This window comes from Kogia breviceps, chromosome 11 (assembly GCF_026419965.1).
Source record: "Kogia breviceps isolate mKogBre1 chromosome 11, mKogBre1 haplotype 1, whole genome shotgun sequence".
NCBI lineage: Eukaryota > Metazoa > Chordata > Mammalia > Artiodactyla > Physeteridae > Kogia > Kogia breviceps.
This window is the reverse complement of record NC_081320.1, coordinates 12416003-12433522: the sequence shown is the minus strand read 5'-3', so window position 1 is coordinate 12433522 and position 17520 is coordinate 12416003. Positions and strand designations below refer to the sequence as shown.

Sequence of the window (17520 nt, the reverse complement as noted above, 5' to 3'; positions counted from 1 at the left end):
TATTAGGGAAAAATTAAATACTAGCCAAGAATTCAAGAAAAGGATGGTGAGGGGAAAGCATATGGTTCTTTTAAATAGTAATACTCACTAAAACTGATAATAGTAACTAAAAATAGTGACATAAGAAAAACGTATATTGTTGAGTGAAAAAATTAAGATAACTTTAAAATTATTATTACATTTCAATCTTGACTGTAAACATATAAAGAAAGATAGGAAAGAAATCAACCAAAATTTGAGAGAGTTTATCCTTGTTAATAGGATTATCAGTCGTTGTTATTTTTAATGTTATATGATTTTCAAATTCTTCAGTATGGACTGGTATTACTCTTGTATTTTAAAGCAAATATGAAAAAAACCCACAACCTGCCATGAACTTTCCAGTAGATTTACCTGATCAACCATAACTGTATTTCTGGCATCAGCAAACATTGAACACACCCTTGGCACCATCTATTTCTTGGCTTTACTTTAAAAATGCCCGTGATGAAAGACTTCTACTTCCCTCGTACATCCTACTGTATAGTTGGTTAGTTCTGATTATGACAACATTCCAGATACAAAGCCAAACTCTGCCTTTTTGAATTTCCACCCATCAGTTTGATTCTGCCTCCTGCTGCAAAGCCCATGACAGGACTTCACAAGTTTAAGGCAAGCTCACATGACTCCTTGGTCCTGCAAGGGTTCTCTTGCCCAAGCTGAATAGCCACCATTGATTCCTTCATTCTGTTAATATTTAAGGGTCAGAAATTGTGCCAAATTCTGACATTTAGCAAAGAGCAGAGCGAGCTCAGGGTCTAATGTAATAAACCATAAACCAGCTGTGTTCCCATCAGTGTCATGCGTTTGATAGGAGTAAGCAGGGGCCCTGGGCCACGCGTGGAAAGACATCTCCTTGGACTTGAGAGGTTAGGAAAGCTGCTCCAAAGAAACATCTTCTCAGCTGAGAGCTGAAAAGAGTGAGACAGGAAAACAGTAAGAGGTGGGATGTGGGCAGGAGAGCTCTAGGGTTTTAGGAGAACATAGCAGGAAGAGGATGTGCAGGGGCCCAGAGGGGAGAGAGCTGGCGCTTTGGGAGAACATACTTCTCCATTCCCTCAGTGTTCATGAAGCCTCTGTTTTGTCAGGGTTAACCCATTTATAAGCTATTTGAGGACAAAGATTGTTTTATTAAAATTTTTATTCTCTCTTTTGTCTATCCTAAACATCCAGCCCAGTGCCTGGAACATAGTAAACCACAACGAGTTTTTGTTGGATGAGTGAATAAATAAACATGATAACCCTTATGCAATCTGATAAGCACAACAATGTATAATCTGCCTCAGTCAAAATATGGGTCTTCAATTTTTTATTTCTTTTTTACTATAGAGATCAGTGATCTCTTAGACCTTTGAGGTGCCATGAAAGGTGCAGTCACCCTCAGGGACTCAGTTTTCACCCATTAAGTCACTATTGATCAACCCATGATATAATTCTCCATCTTTCTTTCTTTCCTTCCATTTCAATTAATTCATTTATGTGTCCCAGGGAAAGGAGCACATGATGTGAAATTCACAAGGGTTCCCAAGCCTCCAGCTTCTCTCCCTAGAGTCAGCCACTGCTTCTAGTTTCAGGAGTAACCTTCTGGAAAGAGCCTATGTCCTCGCAAACATGTATGCAGGTGCACTTTCTGTCCACAAATGGTAGCAGAGTAGGCCTGTGTACCATGCAAGAATTCAAAGCAGTTGGGAAAATGGATGAGTTGTGAGTTCCAAGTATACAGGGCAGCGCCCACACTGATGGACCCAGCAAAAGCAGGGGATACCCGATGCAACCATCACAGCGAATGAAAGGTAGTGAACATTCATTCTTGGTGTGTTCCTCATGACTGTGGAACAGATAAAGGGCTGGCTTGCTTGGCAGATAGATACTAAATGTTCCAGTTCTGCATTCAGCAACATTGATGGAAAATTTCACTCTGGACCTAAATGTTCACCTGCCCAGGAGTTTTTCACTAATTAGGAACAAGGGGGCGAGATATACACAATGCAGTGATTTCTTTTTTGAATCATTTTTAATATTGCCACAAGTACTAGTTCTATAATGAGCTAGACAATAATGACCCTCAGAGAACTAAGAGACATAAGTGGAAATTAACTAATTAATTTTAACTAATTACGGATCATACATCATGAACAAAGGGGAATTATCCCTGTGATGCAAGGATGGTTCAACATATGAAAGTCAATCAATGTAATATACCACGTTAATAGAATGAAGGATAAAAATTTCAGGATCAACTCAATAGATGCAAGAAGTGCATTTGACAAAATTCAACACCCTTTAATAAAAAATATTCTCAATAAGTTACATATAGAAGGAATGTACCTCAATACAACAAAAGCCATTTTGAAAAGCCCACAACTAATATTATATTCAAGGGTAAAAAGCTGAAAACTTTTCCTCTAAGATCCAAAGCAAGGCAATTATTCCTACTCTTACCACTACTATTCAACATAGTACTGGAAGTTCTACTCAGCGTAATTCTGCAAGAAAAAGAAAGAAGAAAGGAAAAAAAAGGCTTTCAATTAGAAAGGAAGAAATAAAATTATTTGTTTGTAGATGACATTATCTTATAGATCATCTAGAAAACCCTAAAAATTCCATCAAAAAACTGTTAGGACTCATAAATAAATTCAGTAAAGTTATAGGATACAAATTTCAGCTATGTTTCTATGCACTAACAGTGAACTATCCAAAAAGGAAATCAAGAAAACAATCACATTTACATTAGCATCAAAAAGAATAAAGTACTTAAGAATAAACTTGATCTAGGAGGTGAAAGACTTGTATACTGAAAACTATGAAACATTGATGAAAGAAATTTTAAAAGATATAAATGGAAAGACATCCTGTGTTCATGGCTTGGAAGAATTAATATTGTCAAAATGCCATACTACCCAAAGCAATCAACAGATTCAGTGCAATTCCTGCCAAAAAGCCAAGGAAATTCTTTACAAAAATAGGGGGAAAACCCCTCAAATTCATATATGAAAACAATAAAGACTAAAAACAGCCAAAGGAATTTTGAGCAAGAAGAACAAAGCTGGAGGCATCACACTTGTGACTTCAAATTTTATTGCAAAGCTACAGTAATCAAAATAGTATGGTTCTGGCATAAAGACAAACAAATAAAATAATGAAATAGAATCAAGAGACCAGAAATAAACCCCAACATATACAGTCAACTAATATTTGAAAAGGAGCCATACTCAATGGAGAGAAGACAGTCTTTTTAATAAATGGTGCCGGGAAAATTGGATATTCCATGTACAAGAATAAAAACCTCGATTTTACATCACTCACAAAAAAAAACCTCAATATGAATTAGAGACAAATGGACAAATGTAAGACCTGAAACCATGAAACTCCTAGAATAAAATATAAGAAAAAAGCCCCTTGACATGGGTCTTAGTAATGATTTTTCAGAAATCACACCTAAAGCACAAGCAACACAATAAAAAGTAAATTAGTGGAACTATACCAAACTGAAAAGCTTCTGCACGGTAAAAGAAACCATCAACAAAGTGAAAAGACAACCTAAGAAATGGGAAAAATATACTTGCAAACCATATATCTGATAAGGGGTTAATATCTAAAATATATAGAGAACTCATACAATAAGAGTTAAAAATAAATAATCCATTTTAAAAAGCAGCAAAGGACCTGAAAATACGTTTTTCCAGAGAAGATATACAAACAGCCAACAAGTATATGAAAAGATGCTCAACATCACTAGTCATTAAGGAAATGCAAATTAAAACCACAGTGAAATATCACCTCACATCTGTTAGAATGGCCATCGTCAGAAAGATGAGAGATAATAAATGCTAGTCATGATATGGAGAAAAGGAAACCCTTGTGTATTGTTGGTGGCATTGTAAATTGTCACGTCCACTGTGGAAAACAGTATGGAGGTTCCTCAAAATATTAAAATACAGCCACCATATGATCCAGCAATTCCACCTCTGGGAATATATCCAAAGGAAACAAAAACAATAACTCAAAAATACCTCTGCACCCCCATGCTCATAATAGCATTATATACAATAGTCAAGACATGAAAACAACTTGAATGTCCATCACTAAATGAACGGATAAATAAGTTGTGGTATGTACATACAAAAAAATATTATTCAGCCATTAAAAACTACCATTTGCAACAACATGGATGGACGTTGAAGGCATTATGCTAAGTGAAATAAGTGAGACAAAGAAAGGCAAATACTGTATGATCTCATTCATGTGGAATCTAAAAGAACAAAAAAATCACCAAATCAGAGAGAGATCAGATTTGTGGTTAGCAGGAGCAAAAGGTGGAAGGAGGGGAAATTGGAAAAAGATGGTCACAATATACAAACTTCCAGTTACAGGATAAATAAATACTAGCAGCATAATGTACAACATAATAACTGTAGTTAACGCTGCTGTATGATATATGGGAAGATGGTTAAGAGAGCGAATCCTGAAAGTTCTTATCATATGGAGACTTTTTTTCTCTTTTCTTTTCATTGTATCTCTAAGAGATGGTGGATATTAACTAAACCTATTGTGGTAATCATTTCACAATATAAGTAAATCAAACCATCATGCTCTATATCTTGAACCTTATGCAATGATGTATGTCAATTATTGCTCAGTAAAACTGGGGAAAAAAACAAGCACAGAGACAAACGAAAAAATAGAGCCCAGAAATAAACCCACGTGTAAACAGTCAACTAATCTTCAACAAGGACACCAAGAATATAATGGGAAAGGGATAAATGGCGTTGGGAAGACTGGATATCCACATGCAAAAGAATGAATTGGATCCATATTTACACCATACACAAAAATAAACTCAAAATGGATTGAAGACTTAAACATAAATCCAGAAACTGTAAAACTCCTAGAAGAAAGCAAAGGAGAAAATATCTTCTTGACATTGGCCTTGATAATGATTTCTTGAATGTGACACCAAAAGCACAGGGAACAGAAGGAAAAGAATGTGATTATATCAAACTAAAAAGCTTCTGAACAGCAAAGAAGACAATTAACAAAGTGAATGGGCATTCTGTAATATTTGCAAACCATGTATCAGATAAAGAGTTAAAACCTAAAATGAATAATGAACTCCAACAACTCCATAGCAAAAAAAAAAAAAGAAAAAAAAAGGTAAATGTTGGTGAGGATGTGAAGAATAGGGAACACTTGTACAGTGTTGGTCAGAATATAAATTGGTGCAGCCACTATGAAAAACAATATGGGGGTTTCTTTAAAAATTAATAATAGGGGCTTCCCTGGTGGCGCAGTGGTTGAGAATCCGCCTGCCGATGCAGGAGACACGGGTTCGTGCCCTGGTCCGGGAAGATCCCACATGCCGCGGAGCAACTAAGCCCGTGAGCCATGGCCGCTGAGCCTGTGCGTCCGGAGCCTGTGCTCCGCAACGGGAGAGGCCACAACAGTGAGAGGCCCGCATACCGCAAAAAAAAAAAAAAAAAAAAAAAAAAAAAAAAAAAAAAAAAAAATTAATAATAGAACTACCATATAATCCAGAAATCCCACTTCTGGGTTTATATCCAAAGGCATTTAAATCAGAATCTCAAAAAGATGTATGCATTCCCATGTTCTCTGCAGCATTATTGACAATAGCCACGACACGGAACTTAAATGTCCATCAATGGATGAAGGGATTGAGAAAATGTGATACTTGCCTACATACAACCTTAAAAAAGAATGAAATCCTGTCATTTGTGAAAATATCAATGAACCTAGAAGATATTATGCTAAGCCAGTCACAGAAGAACAAATACTACCTGATCCCACTTATATAAAGAATCTAAAACAGTTTTACTCCTAGGAACAGAGTAAAATGGTGGTTATCAGGGGCTGAGAGGAAGGGAAATGTGGAGGTATTGGTAAAGGATAAAATTTCCATTATGCAAAGCAATTAAGTTCTAGAGCATAATGCCTGTGATTGATAATATTGTATTGTATACTTAAAAATTTGTTAAGAGTGTAAATCTTATGCTAAGTGTTAAGACAAAAAATAGATAGATGGGAAGATAGATAGATAGATAGATAGATAGAATAGATAGATAGAGGACAGGAGGAAACTTTTGGAGGTGATGGATAAGCTTATGGCACTGATTGTGTGATGGTTACATGGGTATATACTTATCTCTAAACTCACCAAATTTTATACACAAAATAAATACAGCTCTGCATATGTCGATCATACATCAATAAAGTGAATTTTTAAATGGCCACAAGTAAAGAGGTAAGTCAAAAGACAAATGAGAAAGTGAGAAAATATATTGCAGCTTATATCACAGACAAAGGACTACTCTCTCTAAAATACAAATAGCACTTAGAAATTGATTGAGGAATAAGCCAACAATCCAATAGAAAAACATTTAAAACATATGAGTGCAGAGTTCATAGGGAAATGATTGAAAATAGATCTTAAACATAAAAATAGTTGCTCAGGGCTTCCCTGGTGGCGCAGTGGTTGCGAGTCCGCCTGCCGATGCAGGGGACGCGGGTTCGTGCCCCGGTCCGGGAGGATCCCACGTGCCACTGAGCGGCTGGGCCCGTGAGCCATGGCCGCTGAGCCTGCGCATCCGGAGCCTGTGCTCCGCAACGGGAGAGGCCACGGCGGTGAGAGGCCCGCGTACCGCAGAAAAAAAAAAAAAAGAATAGTTGCTCAACATATCTCATAATAAGTGTAAATTAAAGCTACAATGAAATGCCACCTCTCACCTATTAAATTCAACAATATATTCTATTGGTGAGGCTGTATGGGAACAGACACTCTTACACATTCTTAGAAGTGATACAAATGGTGCAACCCTTATGGAGGGAAATTTGACAATGTCTAAAACATTATACATGTATTTCTGTCTGTCTGTCTCTCTCCCTCTCAATAGTGAACTCATACATTTCACAGAGTCAATTGTTTTAATCAATTGCTTTCATTATCCTTTTTTGATATTCATGTTGTTCTATTTTTGGTTAATAAGAACCCCTTCATATGTATGACTATGTCTTTTGACCCAAGCCATTACTCTTTAACTTCCTAGCTTTTTAGCATGAAAAATATGCCAGGATCATCTTGTATATTTCCTGCTCCAGACCCAGAATCAGCCATTCTTTTAAGAAATCCTGATTCCTTTTAGTGAAGACTAGTATTAAGAGGATCACATGCTGGTTCTGGGCACACTCATTGTTATCAGATTGTTATGGCTTCTACGATTTTCAGGAGAGCTGGAGGAAAAGGAGAACAATCCACTGGATAGCAATGAAAGCAACTACCATAACCACTATTTAATATGAAAACTGGCAATTCAAAGGAAAACGTCAGCATTTATCCTATCTTATTTATATAAACTATATGAGCAAAATCGTTCTAAATGATGAGGAAAACTGCTGTGACAGAATGAACGAAGTAGAAAAATCACCATTTTCAAAGCCTAATGAAAAAATTGTTTTCAGGCAACAATTACTAATGCATTAAATCATTATCTGTCACTACCTGAATGTAATGATTAATCTTAGCATCATGAAAATCGGAACAACAGGGACTTCCCTGGCAGTCCTGTGGTTTAGACTTCGCCTTCCAGTGCAGGAGGTGTGGGTTCGATCCCTGGTCAGGGAGGTAAGAGCCCACATGCCTCGTGGCCAAAAAACCAAAACATAAAACAGAAGCAATATTGTAAGAAATTCAGTAAAGGATTTTTTGGAAAAAAAAAAAAAATCTATCTTTAGGGCTTCCCTGGTGGCGCAGTGGTTGAGAGTCCGCCTGCCGATGCAGGGGACGCGGGTTCGTGCCCCGGTCCGGGAAGATCCCACGTGCCGCGGAGCGGCTGGGCCCGTGAGCCATGGCCGCTGCGCCTGCACGTCCGGAGCCTGTGCTCCACAACGGGAGAGGCCACAACGGTGAGAGGCCCGCGTAAGGCAAAAACAAACAAACAAACAAAAGCTATCTTAAAAAAAAAAAGGAAATCGGAACAACAAACATTGGGAGCTTCCTTTGTGATGTGACATGAGGCACACTGCACCTCTATAAAGTATTTTTGCCACAGAAGTCAAACATGAATTTATTAAGCCTGTGGAGCTAACTTCCTTGTATAAGAAATACAGTAAACAGAGAAAGAAGATAAATGACACCACAAAGAAGCAAATAGACAAGTCCAAGTAGGAGGACAAGCAACCTGGTTAGGGCAGTTAATCTGATGTCTGCAACAAGTCATTGGCAAGGGGGTTAAAGGAAAGAGGGACCATTGTAGATTACAGACTCAAGAGTCATGACAACCAGATTTAATTGTTAAACTTATTTGGATCCTTATGCTCAGAAGCTTGCTATAAAACAACAATTATCATACAGTTGGAGAAATTCAATTATGAACAATGTAATAAATGATATTAAGGAATGAATATTTATTTTGTTAGTTATGAAAATCAGGGTCACATTATAACTTTTATGTGGTCTAGAAACTTTTGTGTCTGTGAGCCCCTTCCTCCATAGGAAAAATATTGAAAAGTGTGTTTTATGACCGCAATGGTGTAAAGACTATTTAAGACCAAGGTGAATTCAATATTATGTATTCAATATTATTATATTTATTTTTTCTGATTTTAGAAGAAATAAAAATTAATACATTTCTCTGGGCTCCTAAAAGTACCATGGGTCCTGGGCGCTGTGCCCACTGTGCTCGATGGATCACTTAGCCGCAGCGATAATGCCACAAAGAACTTAAGGGAGTTCTTCACAGTTGTTTTACACCATAGAGTAAGTCAATAAGAATTTAATTCAACAAAATAAGAGCCCAAGGATGAGAACATAAACAAAAAAGAATAAGACTGAAAGAGAGTGCAATTCTAAGGAGAAAAAATGAGAACCCACATAAATAAAATCGTTAAAAATTAACACATAAATTAGAAACAACAAGGAAAAGAATAGTCATTATCTTAGTCCATTTGTGCTGCTATAATGAAAAACACAGACCAGGTGGCTTAAAAACAGCTGACATGTATTGCTCACAGTTCTGAAGACTGAAAGTCTGAGATCAGGGTGCCAATTAATCAGGTGAGGGCCCTCTTCTGAGTCACACACTTCTCATCGTAACCTCACACTGTGGAAAGGACTAGGGAGCTCTCTGGGCTTCTTTTATAAGGGCACTAATCCCATTCATGAGACTCCACCCTCATGACCTAATCACCTCCCAAAGGCCCCCATTTTCTTTTTTTTTTTTTTAAACATCTTTACTGGAGTACAATTGCCTTACCATGCTGTGTTAGTTTCCGCTTTGTCCCGCATTTTCTAATACCATCATCTTGGGGGTTAGATTTTCAACATATGGGTTTTAAACATTTCTGAACATTCAGACCATAGCAGTCATCTTTCAAAATATTCTGTTGACTGAATAAAGACTGGTGATAATCACAATGAATTCATAAAACAAAGACTAAGATTAAAGAAATTAGTCTAAATATCCCCAGTTTTATTTACTGATCCCCAAGAGAATGAAGCACATGCAGGGTCCTAGCCATTCACCTCTTGATGAGGTCTGGGTGACCTATGACCCTCTAAAAGTGTGGTGCCCAGAGTGGAATATAGTTTCCCAATTATGGTCAAATGAACAGAGAGTAGGGCAAAGCCCTGATATTATTTGTCTCCAATCAGTACAAACCAAGGATGATAACTGACATATCTGGATCAATGTAAGGAAACAGATCTCATCTAGGAATCTCAAAGAAGGATGCACTGTTATGCTTGGGAATTCCACTGCACTATTGTAGCTGGAAATGCAGTACCAGGTGCATATTCCTGTGTATTAGTAGTACCATGGGAATGGGGTCACCACAGAGCCACCCTCCTTCAGAGAAACCTCCCTGGCCAATACGGGGACTTAGACCAGCAGCCATCAGACAGCAAGGGATAGTGGTCAACAGCACCCTCTGTGGTGGGTGGGAGGGAATGGTAGCAATGGTAGTACAGTAAGTACCCTACATACGAACGAGTTCTATTCCTGGAGTGCGTTTGTAAGTCTAGTCTGTCCATAAGTCCAACAAAGCCTAGGTACCCAACTAATACAATCGGCTATACAGTAATGTACTGTAATAGATTTATAATACTTTTCACACAAATAATACATTTTAAAAAACACAAAAAATAAAGAAAACCATTTTAATCTTATATTACAGTACAGTACCTTGAAAAGTACAGTAGTACAGTACAACACCTAGCATACAGGAGCTGGCATCGAGTGAACAGGCAAGAAGAATTACTGACTAAGCTCGCAACTTGAAGGTTCATATGTAGGGGATCTACTGTAGTGGTCCCCCAGGCATGGTCTCACTTGCCCTTGGAACCTCCTAGTTTGGACAGCATAAGTCTTCCTTATGACCCAAGAGCTAGACTTTCTGAAAGTTTGGATTCTCAAGCAGTTTAATTTAATTTGCATAGTAGTTTGTAGCTATTATGGTTACATGAACTGATGTATAACATTTAAGAAAAATATGGTTTTTCTATGATGATAATTGCCTTTTTAAATGATGATAATTGCCTTTTTAAAACAAGTTAATATTCTCATAATATTCTTTCTCTTTTTTTGTTGGTTGCTCAAGCCAGACTATTTTAGTCATATTTTTAAATACAGAATCAAATCTTGGTTTTTCATTCTTGGGTTAATATGTCTTCCTGTTTCAATTTTTTTTCACTGTTACAATTAGATTTTTGCAAGTGCTGACTGATTTGTTGATCTAACTATTTTAATTAATTAGGTAGGTGTTCCATGGAGGATTTTATTTTTCTTTTTAAAGTCTGGATTAATGTTACATATTTTATACTTGCTGCTGCTTTCCCTGCATCCTGTACAGTCACTGGTTTCATCTCTGGTATATCCATCATCTGCAAATAGTTGTTTCATGTCTCTTTTTTGTTCATGACTATGGAGTCACTGGATATGCATTCTTCTTGTCTGTCTGTGTATTGTGTGTGTGTGTGTGTGTGTGATAGAATTTGATATTGCACTATGCCCACATCCGAAACAAATAAACAAGCAAGCCAACAAAAACAGTTGCCCAAGCTTCTACCTGCAGGAATTCTCAGTGAGGACTCTCAATGGGAGGTGAGAGACTGTTCCTCAGCCCACTAGGATGAGACCCCTTTGAGCTGTAATGAAAGAAAGTGCCTCTCCACACATCTTCAGACAAAGCCCTCAAAAAACTCCACCGAAGTTCCTGAACTTCGCCAATTGTGAATTAAAAGGACTAGATTTCCTCCAGGGGCCTGAAAATTTCTCAAACCTCAGTGCCCATTAGAACTACATTGTAGGCTTCTTTGAACAGATTAGTGCCTGGGTCCCATCAGAGATCACAAGAATCAGATCTCTGGGAGTGGGGCCAGCTCCCACAGGTGACTCTACCTGTGATTTGCTGCCACTTGCAACCACTAAGACTTGGGAGCCACCATGCCAGGCTCCCCAAAGTCAATTTAGGAGCTACAACTGCTGGGCAACTCCTTCCCCACAGCTGGGCCCATGGGGCAAGAAACACTGGCAGCTGTGGCAGAAGAGACAGTAGAAAAAAGCACCCATGGAGAACCCTTTAGATGAACAGCAAGAGTGAAGGTAAGAAGAGCTTGATGGTTAAGTGTTCACACCCACTGGTCCAGCTGCTTTATCGGACTTCTCTCCTACACGTGACAAATTGGCAAGGATGATGGTTTTACAAACCTGATTACTTTGAAAAAGTTAATTTTTTTTCAAAAACAAAATTATTTTGTTCTTCTTTCCATTTTTCCTTTCCTTAGGGGTTCTTACAACTTAGGGGTTATTGTTCCTTGACAAACTTTCAAGGCTGTCAATACGGTTGTTAAATTGCATTGCTGTCTAAATTATGGAAATTAAGTTAGCTGCTTCCTGCTTGGTCTCTTTTTCTAATTCTGTGAAGTCTGTTCCCTGTTACCTTTATTCAGCTGTTAATGACGCCCCGTGTGACTCTGAGGGTCTAATCGTATCACGTACCTTACTGAGAAACGAATTCTTTAAAGCTTTAGAGCTTTTAAGTAGAGAGGTGAGAGCACAAATGCCTTGAGCTAGCTGTAGTCTCCAACAAAGCTCTCCTCTCCCTCGGCCTCTTTTCCTTCCCCAGGCAAGTGCGTGGGTGAGAGAGCGACCCTACGCCAGGGTGGGGTGGTGAGGAAATGGAGGGGGGGGGCGCTTCTAGGTTTCCCACTGTGCTCTCCTGCCTACTTTAAAAAAAAAATTTTTTTAAATAAATTTATTTATTTATTTTTGGCTGTGTGGGAGGGGCAGATGCAGTGAGACCAGAAGATATCAAATTCCACCACATGGTGGCAGCACATACCTGGCCAACTGAGGTTCTTCTATAATCCCTTACACGGAGAATATGGCGAAAGCCTGGAGACGTTGTCAGCCGTCAGGCCTTCCTGGCTTTCCAAGCTGCCATACCTGTCTGAAGAACCTACATGCAGTGAAGACCAGCCATCAGACCATTGTAAAGGAGTCTAAAACTTCACATTGTTCCTAATTGTTCTGTCTTTATAATGGGCACATTAATATTCTTCCAAAATATTGTTTAATAATAATAATAAATTGCACTTGTAAGGTCCTTTATTTTTTATAAATTTTTGCCATGTGTTTTGGGTACACAAAATGAATATATGAAACATGCAGCAATAAAGTGCTGAAACTTGGTAGTTTACCCAGTTAAAAAGAAGAGGGCCGTGTGGAAAGGGAAAAGAAAAAGTGGCTTGGAGAAAGAAGACCTGAGTTTGAACCCTGGTTAGGTCTCTGTCAGTCACTCAGTCTTGAAGCAAGTGTCTGGTTTCAGCACGTGTGACTGGTGCCCCGTGCATGTTTGCACAAATGCATTTGTAAAGTAGGAATGATGATAATAATACTAGTTTCTGTGGTGGTGAGAATTAAATGAAGTCATGAATTCAAACAGGCTTTGTAATTCATAAAATGCTATGATATAGTTCGTGTCATTATTATTAGAACCTAACTGTGTGGTCAAATAATAAGAGAGCCTGCAGTCAGAACAGAGAGGTTATTGTACACGAGAGGTCCCAGGGACGGCTTCCCGGAGATGGGGAGGGGAGACAAAGTGCTACAAAGCATCCTTCTCCATCATTACAGGCAAATTTGCATCCAGGAGGTGCTCACCAGGGAGCGGGAGCGTATTTTACCCTTACTAAGGTGGGAGATGTGTCCTTATTCAGGAGCAGTTCCCTCACGGCTACATCCTCTCAAGGCTAACGGTTATTTTCCACCAAACTATATCTAATTGTATTTCTGGCAGGACTCCTTCCACCCCACCTCACACAAATTAGCATCCTCGGAAAAAAGGCTCTCGATCGATTCAGAATCTTATTATTGCCTCCATAATTATTATAGTTATGACTATGACAGTCATTCTAAGGAAAATCATCCATATGTTGGAAAGCAGAGGAAGGAAGAGGCTCTATGGCTCTGAGCAAAGTTAGAAGGCCAGGAAAATAGAGAGAGGTGTCAATGACTGTAGTGTTCCCAGCATACGGGGGAAGGTGGCTGAGAGCCGCGGGGCTGGAATCGACACTCTCTAGAGGTCAGGTTCTGTGCCTGAGTCACTTCCTGCATTACTATTTAGCACCCAGATATAGTTGGAGCGGAATAAATGCCTGGTGAGTTGCAAGTGTATTTCATCACCTTCCTTTGACTTATCCTCGCAAAGACTCTGAGAGATGAGTCCTTGCAGGTAATGACCGTGGACGATACACATGGGCAGACCAGAGGCCAGATAACTTGGCCCGGGCCAGACACCAACCGATGGAACCTTACACAGAATCAAGCTCCGTGCAAAAAAGCAAGAGGGCCCATCCTGGGAGGGTGCATCCTCTGGTGGGGGCGTGCCCCTGGTGACTGAGGAGTCATAATAATGTAAGTTAATGATTAAGAGTCCAGACCCTGTGTCTGGATCCTTGGTTTCATCATTTCTACCTCTACGATTCTGGGGACGTTTCTTGACCTCTCTGATTCCTCATGTAATAGAAACTTTTTAGAATTGCAGATACATTAGACAGCATCGAATACCTTGCACTGAAGCAGGCACACACTGATACACAGCTAGGGGTTTGTGGTTATTAAACCAACACTAAGAGCATTGAAAAACAGTGGACTCGGATTTCTCTTTTGTGCCTGGGAATAGCGGTGAGGAGTCCAAAGTACCATCCCAGGAATGGGGAGGAGAAGGAGAGGCTGGAAAAACATCCCCTGGTCGTCTGAGCACATTCCCAAGATACCAGGCCACCCATCGGCATTTCCCAAGCAACAAGTCACTGTCATTTCCTCCCTAATGCCCTGGGAAAGTGCGCAAATTAAGTTCATTCCACGAGACACTGTCTCCTGTTCTCAGGCCCAGTCGTGACCCTCACCAGCTATTTGATACTCAAGAGCCAGGTATCCACCATATTGAATGTGGTCCCAGGTTTAAAGCAGTTTGCTCAGAAAGAGATAAGAGTCGGTGTACACAGGGAGATCAGCTCGGTGCTTCGTGACCATCTAGAGGGGTGGGATAGCGAGGGTGGGAGGGAGGGAGACGCAAGAGGGAGGAGATATGGAGATATATGTATACGTATAGCTGATTCACTTTGTTATACAGCAGAAACTAACACAACATTGTAAAGCAATTATACTCCAATAAAGATGTTAAAAAAAAAAAGAGTAGGTGCACAGAAGAGATGCCACCTTGCTCCTCTCAATCCAGAGATGTATTAACTGAATCCAGTCATTCAAATGGAAGGCAGAAGACAGAAAAACAAGAGACGATTCAACAGTGATTGGGAATCAGGAAAAGGCTGCTTCCTAGGAAGCAGTACAGAGGCTTATGAGTTCAGTCCCTAAAGTCAGCCAGCCTGGGTTCAAATTCCTACCCTATCACGTCTAGCTGCATAGCTTTGAGCAAGTTATTTAAGCATTTTGCAATTCATTTCCTCGCTTAAACAAGTAAAATTACTGCCAGCATCTGTATCAGAATTATGACGATTAAATGAGATAATGCACATAAATGCCGCCTCGACCAGGGCCAACTTTCACTTGGGTAAGAGGGTTGGTGGTGATGCTAATTTGACCCTAACACGGCCTGGCTGAATATTTTTATTCCCATTTCACAGTTGAGTAAACTCTGACTCGAGAAGTTAAGTGCCTTGCTTGAGATCCCATGGACAGTACATAGCAGATCTTCTAACTCAAGTTCTCCTCTGTTTCTTCCCAGGACCCCAGGAAGGGATCCAGATGCGTTACGGAGGAGGAACTGGGACCAGAATGGACATCTTCTTGGGAAATCAGAGGATAATGAAGATGCAAACCAAGAATCAACGGGAGCCTTACGGCTAGTAAAACGTCAACGCACTCCAGATCACTACATAGGACCAGGTAAGAGTACATCTGCGGAGAAAGTCTCTCTCCTCTACTTGCCTAAATAGCCCAACTTGTGCAAGATTTAACTGTTCTCCCCCTGCCAGATTTGTACACCTGAGGTCATTTAAGTCATGGGAAGTCTTATTACAAGGGGCAGATGTGAGGTTTCTTCTAGAAGGAGTGCAAAGTCAGTGGGTATCAGCAGGAAAGGCAGGGAGGCCCCAGCCCTGCCCCCAGGGCTATTTCAAGGGGGCCTGAGCTACAGAAAAAGACCACCTGTCGAGGACCCCCATCTGTGGATGATTGACCCCAGGTAAAATCTGCTCAATCGAAGAATCAAGGCAGTATTGATTGGTCAGGAGCTGCCACTGGAGTGTGTTAGGACTAAGAGGAAGGGGGTGACCTCAAGAATAACAAATGACTTGAGGGAGTCATGAACTGTGGCGTTCGTCACCCTTTAGCTACTGTTGTGATGTCACTGGGAATTCGCCTTTGACTTGTCATTGCTCTGGCCCCAGCACTCGTATGATGGCATGACAGGTGGTCCATAGATACCTGTCAGATGAGCAAATACAAGCCACCATCATTCGAACTGAGCTTAGTCACACGCTCAGGCAGCCTCTCTTTCCGTCGGTTCTCACGGCATCACTGAGAGTTCCGCGTGCCACACGCGGTTATCCAAGATATGCACAAGGCTCATCTGGTGGGAGCATCTAGCTTCTGAACTCAATCCTGTGAGCTCTCTATGCTGCCACACTTGGAGTGATGGGGCTGCAGGGGAAGGGGGAGAGGTTCTGCCTGATGCATTCTGGGACAAGTGCCAGCTCTTGGCTTCCTTCTTCCTTTCTCCTGCGCGGGTTGCAGGAGGAACCAAAAGTTTGGGCCCATGTGGCATCTGCCTTAGGCTGTCCTAGCTGTCACTTTCACTAGCTTCTCTGAGCAGAAGAGCCAGGTGAGATATTTTCAGAAGAGCTGTGGCTTTTCAGTGGACAGAACTGGAGTCTAGGGCCAGCTCAGCTCTCTGCTGGCTGTGGCCCCTTTGGCAAGTCACAAAACATTTCTGTTCCTCACTTTCCACATCTGTCACCTGGGGTGTGGTAACGTGGACTAAGTGGTAATGGCGATGTGAAGGACCTTGGTTGGTATCTGGCACATTACGGGTCCTGGGACAATGGTCCTGAGGGATCAATGAGAAAATACATGGCAAGTACTCATCACAGGGTAATGTGATACCTGGGTTCAGTGCACGTTGCTACTACAGTTATTGTTTCCGAACAGCTCTCATCCCTGGGGTGTAACATCTGTGCAGCAGCCTCACCCCGAGAGCTCCCTCACCCTGGCCACCGTGCTCGCCTCCCCCCAGCCTCGCTGACAACCGCCCACTGCCTCTCCACCCTCACTGGGCCCCCCGACCGCTCTAGGCCACCCATCACCCAGTCCTCTGGGCTTGAGTCTTGTCCAGCCGGGCCCTCGGGGTCAGGCCCATCACCATACCCCCTCACCTGCTGGAACCCCTGCCTCTCGAAAATCCATAGACTCTGTCTGGAAACCCTGGGTCATGTCACGTCACCAAAGGCCCCATCATGCCTTTTCTTTATTTTTTATTTTTTTTTTTTCCGGTACGCGGGCCTCTCACTGTTGTGGCCTCTCCCGTTGCGGAGCACAGGCTCCGGACGCGCAGGCTCAGCGGCCATGGCTCACGGGCCCAGCCGCTCCGCGGCACGCGGGATCCCCCCGGACCAGGGCACGAACCCGTGTCCCCCGCATTGGCAGGCAGACTCTCAACCACTGCGCCACCAGGGAAGCCCAACACTGAATATTCTTTATTGTTTTCAAAACCACCTCAACACTGAATATTTTTTTATCGTTTTCAAAACCACCTCACGAATGCTGGTATCCAGGATCGAGCTGCCCACAGCTCCGCCATCTTTTGGACTCCATGTCTGGGCAGGGATTGAAGAGGGGGAGGCCTACGCAGCTCCTATAACCCAAGGTAATATACTAGCGATAACGCGGAGCCCTGGGGAGGAGAACAGGGCGACTCTGCTGGGTCGGTGGGAAGAGCTGGAGTCTAGGG

At 41.1% G+C, this 17520-nt stretch overlaps 1 protein-coding gene across 1 annotated transcript in view; it reads left to right on the top strand.

Moving 5' to 3' along the window:
• Positions 1–15452, top strand: part of RPIA (ribose 5-phosphate isomerase A) — a 63033-nt gene extending 47581 nt beyond the window's left edge. Inside the window, exon 8 of the mRNA XM_067007243.1 lies at positions 15298–15452. Coding sequence (XP_066863344.1) covers positions 15298–15378 — 81 coding nt within the window. The 3' untranslated portion in view covers positions 15379–15452. The remainder of the gene's footprint in view (positions 1–15297) is intronic.
• The last annotated feature ends 2068 nt before the right edge of the window (positions 15453–17520 follow it).